Raw genomic sequence first — 18685 nt, forward strand, 5'->3', positions numbered from 1 at the left:
GCAAGTCATGAAGTAGAAGGTTTAATTCCTCCAAATTGGGAGTTTTCTACATAAATTATTGTATTATCAGTTTTTATTGCTTTCTTTTATTTTTTTTCTGCTTATTCTTGCAATAGAAGAAGGTTTTTCCCAACAAATCGGAATTCAATTTTGATTGGTAACTCCAATTTCGAGGATGAGTCTGAGGACGATTTGCCATTTGCAAATGAGAACTTATTTGAGGAGGAAGATGAAGAAAAGAAGAAGGGGATGAAGAAGGAGGAAGAAGGGGAAGAATGAGAACTTAGTTGCCGATAGTGGTGGAGGGTTGGAAAAGGGGAAATAATTTTTTCCCCTTTAATGGCTATTTTAATTAGTATTTTTATTTTAACTAATTAAAAAATATTTAATTTAATGAATATGGAGACTTTTTAAACCTAGTAATGGACTAAAATGACCAAATTGAAACCATACGGACCAAATGAGTACATTCCTTAAAACTTGGGGACTAAAAAGATCTTTAAATCTTAGTTTTTCTTTAATTACTCCATAACTTTTTTTTAACTATTTCTTTGCAAGATCTAGGAGAATTTAACATGGCATACTTATTTGCAAATGTAGCAAAATGTCATTGCTATCAATTGTAGATTTGATAGACATCAATGTCAGATGTCTATTAATATCTATCATCGATAGACAATGAATATTAACTATATTTGAAAATATTTTAACAATTTTGTTATTTAAAATAGTTATCCTTAAAACTAGTCCCTACTTAATTTGAGGGGCTTTTGAAGGGGTGTATGCATGAAGTATTTTAAATCATTTTCCACCTTTTTTTAATACACAATATTTACAATATTCTTTCATCCTTATATACAATTATGTTGTTTCTTTTAATACACAGTAATTCTACATAAATTCAGTGTAGACATGAAAATGTTAATTACTGATATCATTAGTTAATTACGAAAAAAAATTATCATTAATTAATTTAGTTTAATATTAAATACTATTTCGTCCTAATGGGAATTGGACTAGTTGTCTAACCATAGAGATGGTTAAACTCTTTGTGCAAGTTCATTCAATAGTGGTTGCAGTTGAATGGGATGATGGTGTAACTTGGTTCTCTTGTCGTTCTAGTTTATCTTAAGTGGGTAGTGTCTGTGAGTTTTTGTGGCCTAGGTTAACTATAATATCTTGGACTAGACTTATTTGCTAAGAAGGTAATGTTCCTAAATATTTATTTATTACCTATTATGTTATTCAAAATTGGTCACAAACATGTGATCGTATTAGAAAGCAGCGTTCTAATATCCGGTGAAAGTGTTGTCTGTTTTGAGAGAGTTGAGTCTAGGAATCACTTACCCAATACGTGCGATTTTAGTCAAATTGTTTGAGGCAGATATGTTCTTGTGGGGTGGTTGTTCCCGTAGGACCTCTCATTTAGGATACGAAACTCAATTAAATTTGTCACTTTAGTGCATGTAACCAGTTAAGACGTAAAGTCTGATGAGTTTCTTGATGTGTGATTATTTATCATATTTTGTGCAAGCATAATATGTGTGTCCATGGAGCTACCTTACGTCTTGCCTAAATGGTCAATCATGTTGTTCAGTCTAGAATTTTATTTTACTGTTCTAAGTGATTTAGAGCTTCGATTGAAGAGTCTAGAGGGTTCTTCTCATTGCAACCTTGTCTACCATGCCATGTGCTTGATCTTTTATATGTAAGATTTGTCATTATTCTTCCCTTTTCTTTTTTGCTGTAATTTGTTTGTGTCTTGCCTTAGACGGTTAGATCCAATATTAAATATGAGGCTAGGTCATTCGTAACATATTTTATCGTTAAATTGGTTATTTTGCAGTAACGACAAGATGGATGAAGGCCCATTGAAACGTAAAAGCCCAAAACGAAATATCGTCAACTCTAACTGTGTGACGGAGGTGACGAATCTCTCATCCCGACGACTACCCGCCACCACTTCTTTCTCATATTCCCCAAATCCGATTCAGATTCTCCATTTTTTTCTTCTCTTCTCTCCATCAAAATTTCACCTTCAACTCTGTCACAGTCTCTCTCCGCTCTTTCGCTTTACCGCTTTCAATTCCAACAGAATTCACCCTGGAAACATCGCCCTTCCTGCTGAATCGCCATCCCCATCATCGCGATATGGTTTCCCCTGAAACCTCCAATTGGCTCTTTGATTATGCGTTAATGGATGATATTCCTGTCTCCGATGCCAATTTCTCTGCACCCACTACCGGTTTCTCCTGGTCTATCACTCCCCTCAACGGTTCCTCCAATGTCAGGTTTTATTTCTTTCTCATTTTGATTCAATTTTGTTCGATTTTCCTGTTCTATCATATATTTGCTGCTGACCCTTTAGTCGGATTGTTATATTTGTGAAAATTCCCTCGAGTATGCGTTCATGGACTTTTAATTGGGATCTAGGATTCGATTATAAGCACAGGCTCAGCTACAGCTTTGGCTCAAAAGCTGTTTCTGTGGTTCTCTGGTCTTATCTCATCAAGAGAACATTAATTTTTCTTGCATCATCTGACTTGGAAGTTGGAAGCTCGAGACCTTGATCTTGCTATTTATATCAGAAGATTTGTATCTGCGTCTTTAACTTTCCTTTTCTCCCTAAATTTAGACCCAATTTATACAGCTTGAAGTATTTTCTTTTGAGAAAAGCTGAGATGCCTAATCAGTTCTTCGTGTTCTTGGCTTTCTGTCGAAGCTTGTAGTTGTAGGTTGGAAATTTAAATGGGTTAGTTTGAAATTTGCAGTATGAATTACTTATCTATTTCATTCAATTTTATCTAACTGGTTCGTTTAGTCATTTTTCATCTTCTAGCTTGGTCAAAGTCATTTTCTCTTGTTGAATTGATAAATAATAAAAATTCCTCCCCCCCCCCCCCTTCAAGTATTGTTTCAAACCATTTGATCTTTATTTTGAATTTTTTGAAATGTAGCTTTCTCTTATGGTCTGTACTCTTTCCATGTTAGATATGAAGTTTTTTATTACTTTCTTTCACTCTGGCATCGCTTACTTGTTATATGTATACTTCGAGGAAAGATAATTTGATCAAAGTAGAGGGTCTGGCTTATTTAACTAACCTCAGGAGGAAGTTGTTGTTGACCTGTCTTTCAAGAATTCATTTCCTCAGGCTTATTTCCCTAATTCCTTAGCTAGCATCTATTAACTGATGGAAGATTTTGAGACCTGTACTTGAACATTAACTTTTGCTTGTTTAAATTATTAATCTTTTTAATATTATTTCAACAATTAATACTACTTGTATATTGACACAGAGAGTGCTAATGCACCTATGCAGTTCTTCCTGTGATTTTGCCTCTTGCCTATGATATGGAACATGGACCAAATGTTTTGTTCACTGTCTTAGTGTCTATGAACAGTACACATTTTTCAAATATGTTATTGGATTTAGTAAAAATATAAAATAATAACTCTCTCTCTTCCCTCCGCCAGAGCTTTTTCTGATTCTGTTATGTTTTCCCGGTCTCTGTCTGTTTAAGTTATAAAATTCTGCTTTTTGGTGGTGGTGGTGGTTGGTAGGGGAGGATATCATTTTGCATTTACTCATTAAACTTTTTCCTCCATCTTTTCTAGCACGGAAATTGAAGGATCATTGCTAGAATCAGATGGCATGAAGGAGCCTGGTTCAAAGAAGAGGTAAGTACCAACCTCTTGACTCTTGATGATTCGATAGTTTCCTTAATCATATTTCGCAGACATTTTTCATATTCTTGCCTTCAAGATTAGAGATAACATTATGATTGAAAAAAGGGGAAACAAACATGATGAACAAATTAAAGCTTGAATGTGACAGTGGGTAAGCTCGAGATTGTATCATTTAGAAGATGCATTACACCATCATCCCATGAGAACATTTATTGAATTATGCTTTAGGGGTGGCAGAGTTCTCAGCAGTAGGTTAGGCCCTATGGAGGCCCAACTCTAATGAGGTGGGGATTCCCTCGGTGCCAGAGTTGGGTATGGGAATAATCTCTTTTGCTAAGTTCATTTTAGTGGTGGAGATAGAGAATGCATCTTTCACCCTGATCTTGATTCTTAACTTTGACACCCAACCCCCACCCAAATCTCTGGGTATATACAATTATTATTTACATTTCATGTATATTTGCTGAAAACCAGCTTTCTGTTTTAATATATAATTTATAGGATAGTTGAAATAAGGTTTTGGAAAATTTTCTCCATGTGGAAACCCAATCCAAGATTCAAGAATCTGAGTGCATTTTGTCTCCCTAAAATTAGCAAATGAAACCGAGAAGAGGACTAAGGGCCCATTTGGATTGACTTCAGAAAAAAAGTGTTTTTCAAATAACTCATTTTTATTTAAAACACTTTTGACAAAAAATGTTGAAAATACATTTCAAAAGCTATTTTGAATGATTGTTGGCAAACACTCCAAATTTTTCCACTCCAAATTTTTCCAAAATGACTTATTTTTTAAATTAAGCACTTGAAAATGCATTCCCAACACACCCTAAGATTCCCTTGAGGTCTGGGATGGAGAGGCCATTTCCACCCTTCATCTTCAACTTTTGGTTGCTATTCTTAGAAGCCATGTAGTGAAAGAGCTATTGCAAATTGATAAGGTCTTAAAAATCTTCTTTTGGGGGAAAATTTTCATTGAGCAATTGATAAGCTCGTCTCCTTGAACAAATTATTCAACATCCCTCGAATAATTCACGAGCAAACAAATAAAATGATGCAGGGTCAGAACTGAATCAAGTTGTGCATCTAGCTCGAAAGCCTGTAGGGAGAAGCTGCGGAGGGACAGACTAAATGACAAGTAAGTAACTCTCCTCCCCTTTCTCCCTCTCATTCACATAACAATGTCATATGTAGCAAGATGCATATGTTTTATTTATATTAGGAATGAGTACCTATAAAACTTGATAGGTTTCTGGAATTGGGCACTATTCTGGAGCCAGGAAGACCACCTAAGACCGACAAGGCTGCCATTTTGATCGATGCTGTTCGGATGGTCACTCAGTTACGTGGTGAAGCCCAGATGTTGAAGGACTCAAATACAAGTCTATCAGAGAAGATTAAAGAGTTGAAAGTAAGTCTTCTATAATTATCTGACCAAGAAAGAGCTTACTTTAATCTCCGACCATCATCTCTTATTTCCATTACGTTATGGTATTCCACTTGAAAGATTCTTACATACTACAAAATTTGTGATGTAAGGATGTTGATCTGCATACTCATAGGACTTTCAAATTTTCCCTTTTCCCATTTATTTAGGCTGAAAAGAATGAGCTTCGTGATGAGAAGCAGAGGTTAAAAATGGAGAAAGAGAAGTTGGAGCAACAACTAAAAGCCATGAATTCACAGCCTGGCTTCTTGCCTCCAGCAATCCCTGCGACTTTTGCTGCTCAAGGCCAAGCACCTGGAAACAAGTTGGTTCCTTTCATCGGCTACCCCGGAGTTGCCATGTGGCAGTTCATGCCACCTGCAGCAGTCGACACCTCGCAAGATCACGTACTCCGACCTCCTGTTGCTTAATTAGGCAGCCAGGCAACAGCGTGGACGGGGGTGGTTTGGGATTGCATATTTTGACCCAAACATTTGTGTACTAATTATACCATTGTTCTTGACACTTATTTCAGAACCTTGTTTAACTGGATGATTTGGTGGATATATCTTGACTGTATTTGCAACTTTTAGACTTTTTATGAAATCAGTGCTGGTTTTTACATGTAAAAATGTGAATAAGTTAATCCAGCATGTGAATGTTCATATGACTAGGCATAACAATATGATGTTTGCCTCCAATACTGCTAGAGAGACTGAATTTTCTTGACTGGCTAGTGAACTGTACATATCAATTGCAGCCAGTCAATGGGAATATTTTTTTCCCTTTTTTAATCATATCTGAAAAATCATCTGCTGCCCTTTCTTTAGTACAGAAACATTTTGTGACTACCATTGATTTATATATATGTGGTGTTAATGTTTTTGGGGATCTTTACTCTAGAATGAAATAAAGGTTCAGTTCAAATTTTGATCTTTGTTGATTTTGCTGGCTTCAATCTTACAGTTCATTCATTTTATAGTACATATTTGAGATTTGTTCTATTTATATTCCTGAACTTCTAAATTTAGTTATTATATTTTCAATAAATCTTAAAATTAATACAGTTAATCTTTTTCAAAGTAGAATGAAAAAAAAAATCTCTACAAGTCTCCCCTGTACGTTTGCAAACACATCTACATTGTCCGTTTACATTTTTTAAAAAAAAAAATTGTTATAATTATTGTCAAGTTAGATAATTAACTTCTGAGAACTACTTGAGGTATTGTTATAATTAATAATATTCCAATCCAGTTGTTTTCAATATATATCCCAATAAAGTTAAGGAAAATACCTAAGGTATTAAGCCCAAATAAAATTATGAATATCAAAATATAGAAGTCATTAGACTATTGATCACACCAAAAATTTATAAGTGTAATTGAAAATCATGTAATTTAGGGGTAATGGATCGAATTAGAAGTTATGGGGGTATAATTATAATTTGTGCAATTTTTTTTTTATTAATAAATTTGACTAACATAGTCCATCAAAGAATAAAAGGAAAACTACTTTTTTTAATCCCCTAGTTTTGAAGAATAAGTATGTTGGATCCCTGAGTCTTTGAAACATACTTATTTAGTACTTGAATTTTTTAGAATATGTACATTTGGTACCTGAATTTTTTAAAATGTAACTTTTTTAGTCTTAGAGGAGATGTTGGGGGCAAGGAGTTGGTCATTATAGTTCTAAGTTATTATAGTTGGGTTATAATAATTTGTGTTTGAAGTGTAGATTACTTTAGTTTGGATTATAATAGTATATGTTTAAACTATTTTAGTTTGAGGAGGAAATAATAAGCATTGTAGCAAAGAATAAAAAAATGATGAATGTGAAATAGTAAAAACTACAGCAAATAGTAAATATGATAACAAATTAGGGTTTTGAAATATTATTACTATAACAAGAGGTAGTTATTATAGTCTTAAAGATAGTTTTTGCCTCAAACACATCCAAAGTTTTTAAGAACAGGTTTAAAAGGTCATTGAACTATTTTTTATTTTTATTTTATATAATTATATAAAATTTTGAATTATAAAAAGAGGGATTTTCAAAAGTAAAAAATAAAGAAAACTATTTACACAAAATTACAAAATTTAATCTTCTTTAATAGAGGCTAATAGAAGTCTATCATTAATACTATGTGATAGACGCTGATAGAAAATTTTCAGTGTCTATTGGTATTTTTTTTCCTATTCTTATAAATAGTTTAACATTTTTTCTATATGTGAAAATTTTTCTTATAAAAATATGTTTTAAAAAATAGTTTTAGAGAGAATAGGTAATTTTTAAAAGGGTTGTTTTTAATATAGAAAAATAAACTAAAATATTTACACGATATAGCAAAATTTAAAACTATCGATGATAGACGCTGATAGACACTGATAGACTTCTATCCGTCAGCGTCTATCATTGATAGTTCTAAAAATTTATTATATTTTGTAAATACTTTTAACCGTTTTATCATTTGAAATAATTTTCTTTTTTAAAAAATAATTTTCTAATCTAAATAATAATAACAAATTATTGATAAGATCTTTTTAACCTATTTTTAAAAATTAAGAGACTATAACATTTAGAGACCAAATAAATTATTCTAAAAAATTCAACTATTAAAAGGGTATGTTTTGAAAATTTAAGAATCCAACAAACATATTTTTATAAAATCTGGAGATAAAAATGTAATTTTCCCAAGAATAAATTGAGAATTTTAAAAGAGAACAGAAATTGAGAACTTATAAAAGTGAACTTTTTTGAAGAACTTCTGTTTCCAAAGTTAACGGTCACCAACAAAATATTATCCAGTTATGATTGAAACTTGGATCAAGAACTGGCGTCTCATTTTTTTCTTCTTTTCTCTCATCAAATGGCCTTCAATCTGCTCAAATTTCATTCCCAAATAACTGAAGCTGCTAGACTCTTTTTCCTTAATCCACAGCCCACCAAAAATTTCTTCCCTCTCCTTCCAGTTCCGGCCTCTCAGATCCTCCAAAATCCCCATTTCCAGGTCTCCTTCTATCCTCATGCAACTCACAAATTAAGAAAAATCCCTTTTATAGTTCGTTCTTCTCTGTCTTCTTCAACTCCACCCACCTCAAAAGACGATGCCATTTCCCAGGCCAAAACCTGCCTCTGTACCACACTCGAAAAGCCCATCAACAACATTAGGTTTTCCGGCCGGATCATCAAGAAGGCAAAGCAACCCAGATTCCGAGTGGAAATTCCGGTCATTGATGAATCGGCCAAGTCTCTGACGGAGCTCGCTTTCGAGGTATTTGGGGACCTACCCATTAAGAGAAAAGGGTCCCCTGTTAAAATCGTACTTATTTGGTCTAGCCCCTCCTTGGCTGAAGCTGCTAGTAAAGCCTTTCAGTCTCGCTCTTCTGATCAAATTGAACAAGTAGATGTTTCCTCAGTTGATGGATTAGATGCAAGAACTTTGAGTTCTAGTGATGTGGCAGTGTTTTTGGGGCTAGAATCTTCCCAAATTCAAACTTTAAAGAGTGTTACAGATGGGTTTTATCCTAAGCCAGTGGTGATTTTCAACCCCAAATGGGCATTTGAGGAAGAGAGTGAATTTGGTGAGCTGAGTGGATTTATTGGGTCTTTTGAGGTGATTTATTCCTTCATGGGGTTGGAAGTTCAAGGGATTTTGAACAAGAGAAAAGGGGTGATTTTCAAATGTGTGAGAAATGGAGTTTTGAGTGGTGAGCTATGGAATGTGCTTGTTGAAGAGGAAGGAGGAGAATTGAAAGCGGTTTCAAAGTTCAAGGCGCGACCATCCATTGCAGAAGTTGAGAATGTGTTGTACAATTTGATGGCTATGAACTCACCTATCACCAAGTCTGCAAAGTTCTTGAGGGACTTGGTCTCAAACGTAACTGGAAAAAAGTAAGTTTTGTTGAACTACTGAGATTTGATTTCATGTCCATGTCGAGCAGCCTACTTGTTTGCCTTTAGGTCTGATCTAAACCAAATGTAGTTTCTTTTGGAATGATCTCTTTAGTTTTGCAGTCCCTGTTCTTCCATCTTCTATGTGTTGCTTCCAAGAAAATGACCATCCATTTTGAAAATGACATGAAGTTTGCATGCATAATATGTACTAAGTTAAAATGTACTACTTGTTCTGTACTTTGGCTCTTAAAGTATTTTAATTCTTATACATCTATAATGGTTGTCTTTAAAAATTTGATTGAAAAATAACTTATGCCTAAATATAGGCAAGCAAATGAAGCTGACAGATCTCCTAAAGTGGTTCAATTATCTGCCTATTTGTATATGCCTCGATGAAAAATCTAAGGCCCCATCATTTTGTAATCTGTTTACATTGGACCATTACAAGATTCTTATGATCCCGTTTGATAATCATTTTATTATTATTATTATTATTTTGTTTTTGAAAATTAAGCCTATTTTCTCTCAATTTCATACAATGATTTGCATCTTTAAGTACAATGGTTGAATTTTCAGCCAAATTCCAAAAACAAAAACAAAAACAAGTTTTTAAAAGCTACTTTTTTAGTTTTCAAAATTTGGCTTAGCTTTTTAAACCATTGATAAAAAGTAGATTACAAAGGAAGAATTTTGGAGGTGGAAGTATTGTTTTAAGCTTAATTTTTCAAAAATAAAAAACCAAAAACGAAATGGCTATCAAATGGGGCCTATAATTGGTTTCCATTTCCACTAATTTTTGGTCCAGCTAAGCCTCTTTATCATGACTCCATTTGGAGAGAATTCTCAGCTTGAAATGCAAGCCTTATATTTTAAATCTTTGTACCATAACAGAACTGCCTAGGTCTACAAAAATTTGGAAATGACATAGGGGTTTTATGTGTTATAAGGAAAGAAAAAGTTACTAGTATTGAAAGATGGGAATAGAGAAAAGATGAAGAGCAAGCAGGATCCGAAAGTAAAAGTTGCAGCTATCATCTCATATCCCGTATCAAAGAACTCTCTCATGTGTTCTTCTTTGCATTTACAAGTAATTCTTTATCATCAGCTGAAGAAAAATTTCTTCCCAACCTAGGAAGCTCTTATATGGCAGCTCTTGATAAATTTATCAGAGAAGCTGATATATTTTGTCCACAATGACCGGAGCTGTGGAAAGGCTATCTCAAGCCATGGCTTCGCTCGGCCGTTGAAGTGGATGACTCCAGCAGTCTCTGCATCAGCAAAACTTGTGTTCTCTTGATACCCTAGCCCCAGCATATGCCAAAATGGATCAATGATATGAACGTGACCATGAAATGCTATAAGGCCAGGAGGCAAAGTCCCAAGCTGCCATAAACTTAGGTCTGATTTCAAGTTCTGGAAAGCAAACAGTTTCCATTCAGCCAAAATATGTTTGAAAATGTAAATTAAATAATGTAGCAAGTGAAATGTTGATTCATGATTCAATTGAGCCTTACCTGTTCAAGCCAGTGATGATATGTGAGGCTTATGTTGGTCTTTCTCCAGGCCTCAAGATCAAAGATGTTCATTCCATAGGCCCATGCACATTCATTCGGATCAAAATTTTCTGCTATTAAAGGATGTGAGAAGTTTAGATAGCTCTTTAATCGCTTTGACATTACAAATTTATCTTCTCCTCTACATGTTTCCACAGCTCCATTAACCTTCCCATTCATATCGATGTCCCACAAAGGTGAAAGATCAGTTTGAATCACAATGTCGTCATCCAAGAACACCACCTTCTTGAGACTTGGGAATAACTGCATGGAGAATTTCCGTTCATGAGGATTCACATAGTAAAACATCAAAGATGTCTCTCTTGGTAGTTTTGATGGAACGCTTTCTTGGCAGTTTACAAGAAAAAAAAAAAAAAAACAAAAGAATATCTTCCTTCAGAAAAACACAAGGGTTGATAATGTTTAGTAGAAAGAACTTGTTTACCTCTGGTAAATGGATACGAATGTGATTCATCACGGAATTATATTTGGGACTTAGTGCCTGCAACTTTGATGCAATGATATTAGGTTTTTCAGTCTCATTTGCAACAATGGCAGATGACCCTCCTCTGAATTGTGACCGGACCTTCTGGTCTTTTTCCATTGCTTCCAAAACTGGGACTTTACCCTTTGTAAACCAGTCAAAATGATGCAATGCCTTGACCTCAATAATTGCAGGTGATAAAGAGTGAAGGGAAAACCATGCTTGCATAGGAAAGTAAGTCTTTCTATCAGTGATTATATGGAGAACAACTTTCTGCGGGCGTAAAGCATTGCGGACCAGGGATTTGGCGACAACAGATGCTGCAAGAACATTATCAGTGGCAAGGACGAAGTGAAAGTAAGAATTGTCAACAAGGGCCGGTACAAGTTCTGCTGAAGGAAGCTGGAGGCGAGCAGCTGCATTCGTCGAGTGCTCATTGGCAAGCCTGAGGGCAAGGCAATGGAGCTGCTTCGGTATGCTGCTAGATGCTACGTGCCTGTACAAGTATTCTTGAATTTTGGCAGTTCTGGTTCTTTGTTCCATAAGGCTGACCTGCAAGATACACATGAACTTCAAATTAATACCTTTATGATAATGAAACCTGAAAAATATCAATACCTTAGCTAAGATGTTCTAAAGGATTTTAAACAATACGATTGTGGAATTGGTGATTTGTTTCTTAAATGATTGCCATTTTCTCCTTGAGATTGGACACTTCATTATCCTCACACACCTAACGCTAACATAATTGGATTTTTAGGTGAAGGGTATGTTTCAAGAGGTTGATGGATTACAATTAATAATAAACTAAGAGATGAGGGATAATGACCATTTCTCTGAGTTTGAGAGCAAAAGTTTTTGCATCTGGTTTGATTTCCTTTATCTCAGCCATAAAATCTTCTAGAGTCTGAGGAATATTGTCTAATCTCCCTTGAAGTTCATCTTTGCTCATGGGTTTATCCAATATTTGATACATAACATCTGGAACCTGACCCAAAATCAAACAAAATATAGGAAGTTTTAGTACAAAGTTCATTAATAGTACCTACATAGACATTGAAATATTCCTTCAGAGCAGAGGTTTGGAGATTACTTTTGGTTCCAATCTGCTCCCCAAGAGCCTTGGACCTAATTTTTTCCCCAGACAACCTACCATAAGATCAAGAAGTTTAGACTATTAGAAGCTGCCATGCTTTTATTTTCAAGCCATTATGTTTATTCAATCATCCTAATTTGCTAATTTATTCATCATAATCATGCCATTAATGTTAGAAAAGAATAAACTTATTCCAGTGTTAATTTAGGTGTCATTTGATTACCATTTGGTTTTTAGCTTCTGAAAATCAGCCTTATAAATGCTACTTCTACCTATGGATTTCCTCATTTTGTTATCTATTACTTAGGAGCGTTTTCAAAATCCAAACAAAATTTTGAAAACTTATTAAAAAAAAGAAGATTTTATAAATTTGTTTTGTTTTTGGAATTTGGCTATGAATTCAAATTTTTATTTACGAAAGTTGAAACTATTGTAAAGAATAGTGAGAAAACAAGCACAATTTTCAAAAACAAAAAATGGAGACTTAATATTTTATCTTACATTGTTAGATTGAACTAAACTTCTAATTAGAGGGAATCTTAACTAGGTGGGATATTTAATTTCAGTATGATGCCTTACTTTCCCTTTGTTTCTTGGACAAGCTATTGAAGAACTGATGATGTTTAATGGTAGGAGTTGATTTGTTTTTATATGAGGTACACTCCAAACAGTTTCCAAAGTTGGTATGCTTGTTGAGTGTTTGGAGGTATAGAAGATAGAAGAATCGACAATTTTGGGCCATTGAGGAAGTGCAAAGGAAAAAACTTATATCTTATGCTTCTAGAACTTACTTAGGCTGCACATTTTAAGTTAGGCATAGAGAAACTCAAAATAAAGATGGAACAAATTATCTTTAAGCATACGTACTGATGGGTTTGCTTGTAATGAATTCTACATTTGACATAAAAGTTAAAATCTTCATGATAAAATATGAATGGCTGACTTCTTTTATAGGATACTACATCCCTTGATAAACTTATCTTTTTGGTCTCTGTCTACTTCAGTTTCTGCTATTCTTGTTTTTAAATTTATTGATGGTAAGACATCCCAGGAAAGTGGAGCAAATTTGTACTGATAAATCTTAATTGGGAAAGGATAATCTATTTTTAGTAACCGGTTCAAGAATGGTAAATATCTATATCTTCATCTCCCTTGATCTTTCTTTTCTTATTGTTTTCCCTTGGGCAAGTTATTGAGGTTTGAACTTTTTTGGTTTTGAGAAGCTTTCTGCAGACATATTATTCAGAATTCCTTTTTCTGTATATGCAAAATTTTCTGCTTCATCTGTGTGTATGAGAGGGAGAGATGGAGGGAGGGGGAAACAAAGCTTAAAAGTAATGTACCTAGAGTAGAACACTTGCTTTCTCCATCAATGGTATCAACTGCTGTCAACACGAACACAAACCGGAGAAGAAAGGTGAAGAATAGAAGTGAATAGATAAGCATTCGACATGAAACCCGTCTTGAGGCAACCTTCACTTTGATGTATTCTCTAACACCTTTGCCTGGGAGCACTGTGACATGCCTCAAACTTGGTGATATATGAAGCTGCATTATTTTCTAACAGAAGAAAACAACCGCTATGGTTAAAAACACAAATACAAACGGCAAATTGAAGCGAAATCCAAATCCCAGGAAAGTTAGCCAGCCAGGTTAGAGTTCTTCCTTGAGACAGTTATTTCATTTGACAATCTCCCAAAGAAGAACTGAATTTCAATTGCAAGATCCAAGGAATAGATATGCTGTTTTTGATGGTGTTTAAGGTTGCTATCTCTTACCTAAACTTGCTTAGTATTTGGGCTAGATGTTTCAGCTTTTCTCAGTAAGTTTTTTTCAATTCAAAGGAGGGGGAAGGGGTTGTTAAGAAGAAAGGGACATGGGACTGATAAGAAGCTATGTCTGTTTTACTGGTTTCTTTTCATTTTCCTTCATTTTCAAGAAGGGAAGTTTAGAAGGAACATAATAAGAAAGAATAATAAATAACGTCAAACTTTCTTTTAAAGAAGAAGGGGAAAAAATAATAATAAAAATAAAGAAGAAGAAGAAAGAACTTCAAATGTGAAACAGGGATGAAGGAAGGGTTGGTGTTTGGCTTGGCTTTGCCTTCACATGAAGTTTACAAATGTAGTCTACAAAGTGTTTGCACTCTGAAAGAACATAGTTTCTAAATAGAAAAGGACTTTTCCCCTCTCCCTTTCTCTCTCTTCTGGAGGTTTGGTTGGTCTTTTTTGGAGTGAAAATGCAGAAACCTTTCTTTTTTTTAATCCTTCTGTTGCATGTTTGCCTTGAGATTAAGTTAATTCAAGCTATCACAGGTCCTTAATTTTTCCCTAATCAAACAAATTCTCATGATTACTCCATTAAATTTCTCTTGAAAAGGGATTGATCATTCCATATTTTCTTCATCACTGGAGGTAACTTCAGATTGGATTGTTCCTTTCATCAAATATTGTGTTGTACTTTCTCAACCACCAGGCTAATTTTAAACTGAGAGTAAAAGGCAAAAATTTCTACAAATTCACAATACATACTTTTTCTGATTTGTATTGAACTTTTTTTTTATCCAGTATCTACTTTGACCACTGTTTGTTATATGCATTGAATTGGTTTATAAATAATTCTATCAAACTTTCCATTTTAATGAACTTTCATCAATAGCCTTGAAAAGCATAAATTCTCAACTTGAAAAATTTTGCAGCTATCAAGCATGGTTCGTTAATGTTGCTTTTTCTTTATTATTTCCATTAAAGCACTGGTGATTTCAAGTCAAGGGTGGGTATAAAATATTAATTGAGATTTTTTGTGCATCCGATGTTTTTACAACCAACTTTATAATTAAATGACCTATCCCTTACAAAGGTATGGAATCTTTCTATTTAGATACATAAGAGCGTATTACTGTATTTTATAATGTCATTTCTATCGTAGCTCTAATGCAATGATCATCTCCTCTATAGCAATCTTCATAACATGATAGTGTATTTTGACTTAAGCAGAATGTTAGAATTGATATATTTGTGGGACAAGTCATTAATAATAAAATGTGAGTCGTCCGTACAACAAAAAGACATACTAATAGTATGCCATGCTTATTATTAGTATATTTCATTTTTTAAAAATCATCTTTTTTCTTATGACACCTTTTTGTAAAAATGGAGATCACATAATTGGAGATGATTCTCTAATTGAATTCAATTGGAAAATTGTTAGAAATATTACCTTTAAGTTTTCGCCTTATAAAAAATTAGCACATTTTTTTAAAACTCTTCAAATAACTTTTCTTGATCCAAGATGACTATCGAGATTTAGTTTAAAAAAAAAGTTAGTTTTATCTAGTTTATCGATTATTTTGGCCTTTTGGACCTTTCTCGATACATGTCTATATTATGTGATCTTCCTAGATCTTATACCAAAATTTATATATTTTCAATTTTTTTTCCAAATTAGATTATATTTACCAAATATTATATCAAAATTTTTCAAAAAAAAATGTAAAATATGGAAAATATATAAAATTCAAATATGAATATCGCATAAATGAACATATGAATTCTTGGACAAATTAATATTGAGATTTTATATTTCTTTTCATATCTTATCTATTTTTTTTATGCAATCATCCATCTGAAAAAATTTAATTGATAAATTCATTTGTAAATTTAGAAATTCATATAATCATGAAAGCAGAAATTGACCGATAAAGATAATCGAATAAAATCTAAAAATATAATTTGGTATAAGATTTATTTGAAAAATTATTAAGATCTCGACATTTAATAGATATATCAAGAAAAACGGCCCAAACAATTGGTTAGAAAAAGTAATTTTTTTAACTAAATCTCGTTAATCAATCTCGTCGAGATTAAAGACTTCTCTTTTCAAAATGTGTTAATTTTGAAAGAAAAGTTGAGATAGCTATTTCTAACCATTTCTGACTGAGATATATGAATGGTAAAAAGAGATCAGACAGAATAATCATTCAGATTATCAAATTTCATAAAGCAGAACAAAATTAAAAGAACAAAAAAAATTGAATAGAAGTTGAAGGATTGGCAATGGAAGATTCAGGTTTTTATTGCCAAGAAACAACCATGTAGAAAACAGATCAATTACAATCTATTGTAAACAAATTTCTCCGTTGGACTCAAATGAAAAAAAAAAAAGGAGCTTCTGAAATTTAACCACAGAACAGAAGGTCGATAGAAATCAAAAGTCGTTCCTTCCAGATTGCAAAGATGGATTTGGTTTCTTTAGGGAGCAAGAAGACTTGAAGGCTTGGATATGAGACTCGCACTTGACACGATCGCCATTGTTTTCCTGCAAACATTTCCTGAGAGCTTCAACATCGCATGGCGATAGATTCTTCGTCACTGCCCTAGATTTTTCAGTTATACCATCCATCGAGTTTCAATAACTAAGCGGAGAATTTTGACTGTCAGCCGCAAATTAAATTCGAATGGAGAAATCGTAAGGAAGTCGATTGTGTTTGTGGAAGCGAGATGGAAATCTGATCGAACACACTCCGCGCGCAGCCGATGGACAACCGCTGCTCCACCTAAAGAAGAAATGTAATAAAGATTATTCTATTATCATTATTAGGAACAAAATAAATATATACTCTTTTTTTTTTTATTTGAGATCTATCCCACTTTTAACCTCGACTTTTGCTAAGTGCTTTTTTTTTTCCGTACTCATGTTTATAAATTAATTAAAATAATTTTAAAAATATATAATTAATTAAATTTCACTATTTTACATCGCTAATAAATTTAAACTTAAAAAGAATCTTTTTAAATATAAAAAATATTTAAACATATTTATACGTTATAGCAAAAAGTTCCAAAAATGCTTATACGTTATAGCAAAAAGTTCCAAAAATGCTTGCTTTTTGCTCTAAAGTGTAAATATTTTTTGGATTTTTCTATTTATAAGAATTTTCCAATTTAAAATTTAATTTAATTGTTATTTTAAATTAACTAATAGACATTAACACTAAATAATGAAGTTCGATAGGGTATTCCTACACTTAGACCATTATCATTCATATTTATTCTTATTTTAACACTCATACACAATCGGTCGATCAGTTGTAATATTCATTATAGTAATAATTCAAATTTACTAATGTAATCTAGACATTATGTAGTTGACATAAGGGTGGATCATGTTCAACAAATAATCTAAAGATTCTATACTATTTGTAATTGTTTAAGACGATTTGATCCAAATCATTCATTTGGAGACATTTAATAGAGATATCATATACAAAGAGTATGTATAAGACTGGACTGAGAAACTTAATCTCTCTTTGTAAATCTATTATTGACAAGATAAATATTTCACGAGATGATCATTTGCAACTCGATCTGAATCTTGTGTGAGTTATGAACCCTTGCTTGTGAAGGTTAGTTCTTTGATATACATGGGTGAGAATGACCCTAGTAGCAAATTTAATAAGCTTACCATTTTAAGGACTTGACCAAATAAGGAGCTAGGAACGTAATTTCACAAGATGAAATTTACTCTTTTCTATATAAGGTAAGTGGATGAGTCTCTCAAATATTGACTTCAGGACTTGAATAATGGAGTCACACTCTCTCACTGACCCGAAAAAGACTTGGTTTATGGTTGATTGTTCATTGAAGAATCAGTGATGTAAAGGTGCAAGATGTAATTATAGGGAAAAAAATACGAACATTTAACCCAACTATAATTATGAACAACTCGTGAATGGTCGAATTGCTTGTAATGATTATATCCATGAACACAAGTTATTTTATAGTGCATAAGAGTACAACTCTAGGTTTATAGTGGAGTGACCTATAGTAAAAGAATTAAATTTGATTAATGAATGACCTTAATTAACTAATTTTAGATCATTAGAGCTCACGTGAATCATTAGGGATCAACTTTATTGAAAGAAAATTTGAAAAGTCTAAATTAGTATTTAATATATTTGACATACTGAATGAGGAAAAATCATATTTATTGTATTTGATATATTCAATATAAAATAAAATTATTACTGTATTAACATACATTATATAAAATTATGTATATTTCATTTGAGTGAGATTCAAATAAGAACTATCTATTAGGAGAACTAAAATATTTTAATTTGATTCAAATAATTTAATATATATATCTTCATATAAGATATTAAAATATAAATATATTATTAGGGTTGTCATATTTAGGTCACTAGGAACTTTATGAGGTGATAGGATGCTAATCAGAACTGTAAAGAAGAGTACTCGATAGAATTCTCCAACCTCTTCCCTTTTCCCCTTCTCTTTAAAAAAGGTTCCCACAAGTCTTGGTCTTGGCTCAAGTCATAGCAAGGAAGATCTTGTGATAGAGATGGATATTCATCTTCGTCAAGTTGGACCGCAGAGAAATAAAGACCTGTCAACATGTTATCTACATATATCCTAAGGTATTTATTTGCTTAACCCTTATTATAAATAAAATCTATGTGATTTAATGCTTCCACTGCATGATGAAAGAGTTTATTCTCTTTAAGGACAAGAGTTAAGAGCCTGACTTG

At 33.0% G+C, this 18685-nt stretch overlaps 3 protein-coding genes across 7 annotated transcripts; 2 read left to right on the forward strand and 1 right to left on the reverse strand.

Annotated features, from left to right (window-relative positions):
* The first annotated feature begins 1818 nt into the window (after window positions 1–1818).
* ILR3 (basic helix-loop-helix (bHLH) DNA-binding superfamily protein) lies at window positions 1819–5743 on the forward strand. The gene is made up of 5 exons (XM_039049859.2): window positions 1819–2291; window positions 3617–3679; window positions 4746–4823; window positions 4934–5096; window positions 5282–5743. The coding sequence occupies exons 1-5, from the start codon at window positions 2152–2154 to the stop codon at window positions 5540–5542; spliced, it is 705 nt and encodes a 234-aa protein (XP_038905787.1). The 5' UTR covers window positions 1819–2151; the 3' UTR covers window positions 5543–5743.
* A 2071-nt stretch (window positions 5744–7814) lies between these two features.
* LOC120091076 (plant/protein (DUF1995)) lies at window positions 7815–13094 on the forward strand. Of its 5 annotated transcripts, none has more exons than XM_039048898.2 (2): window positions 7815–9002; window positions 9953–10421. In XM_039048898.2, exons 1-2 carry the CDS (start codon window positions 7978–7980, stop codon window positions 9987–9989), a joined length of 1062 nt encoding a protein of 353 aa, XP_038904826.1. In that variant the 5' UTR covers window positions 7815–7977; the 3' UTR covers window positions 9990–10421. The 5 variants fall into 5 exon arrangements, with proteins under 5 accessions (XP_038904826.1, XP_038904830.2, XP_090163474.1 ...); XM_090307348.1 differs by lacking the exon at window positions 9953–10421 and adding an exon at window positions 12705–13094 and having other exon boundaries at window positions 7874–9002; XM_039048901.2 differs by lacking the exon at window positions 9953–10421 and adding an exon at window positions 12772–13094 and having other exon boundaries at window positions 7875–9002.
* On the reverse strand, window positions 10018–13940 carry GAUT12 (galacturonosyltransferase 12). Its single transcript, XM_039048897.2, has 6 exons — window positions 13482–13940; window positions 12136–12191; window positions 11872–12030; window positions 11004–11594; window positions 10520–10822; window positions 10018–10418 (listed from the first exon to the last, which is right to left on the reverse strand). Exons 1-6 carry the CDS (start codon window positions 13690–13692, stop codon window positions 10134–10136), a joined length of 1605 nt encoding a protein of 534 aa, XP_038904825.1. The 5' UTR covers window positions 13693–13940; the 3' UTR covers window positions 10018–10133.
* Window positions 13941–18685: the final 4745 nt, after the last annotated feature.

The sequence above is a fragment of the Benincasa hispida genome, chromosome 11, assembly GCF_027475165.1.
Source record: "Benincasa hispida cultivar pf3 chromosome 11, pf3_genome.v1.1, whole genome shotgun sequence".
NCBI classification, from domain to species: domain Eukaryota; kingdom Viridiplantae; phylum Streptophyta; class Magnoliopsida; order Cucurbitales; family Cucurbitaceae; genus Benincasa; species Benincasa hispida.

Bases quoted from the DNA above. Each gene is read 5' to 3' on its own strand.
- ILR3 (XM_039049859.2), top strand. From the start codon at position 2,152: ATGGTTTCCCCTGAAACCTCCAATTGGCTCTTTGATTATGCGTTAATG. The intron at 3,680-4,745 runs GTAAGTACCAAC...AAAATGATGCAG, and splicing joins GAGCCTGGTTCAAAGAAGAG to GGTCAGAACTGAATCAAGTT. The intron at 4,824-4,933 runs GTAAGTAACTCT...AAAACTTGATAG, and splicing joins AGGGACAGACTAAATGACAA to GTTTCTGGAATTGGGCACTA.
- LOC120091076 (XM_090307348.1), top strand. From the start codon at position 7,978: ATGGCCTTCAATCTGCTCAAATTTCATTCCCAAATAACTGAAGCTGCT. The intron at 9,003-12,704 runs GTAAGTTTTGTT...ATTTAATTTCAG, and splicing joins TCAAACGTAACTGGAAAAAA to TATGATGCCTTACTTTCCCT.
- GAUT12 (XM_039048897.2), bottom strand. From the start codon at position 13,692: ATGCAGCTTCATATATCACCAAGTTTGAGGCATGTCACAGTGCTCCCA. The intron at 12,192-13,481 runs GTACATTACTTT...ATCTTATGGTAG, and splicing joins AAGCAAGTGTTCTACTCTAG to GTTGTCTGGGGAAAAAATTA. The intron at 12,031-12,135 runs GTAATCTCCAAA...ATTTTGGGTCAG, and splicing joins GGAGCAGATTGGAACCAAAA to GTTCCAGATGTTATGTATCA.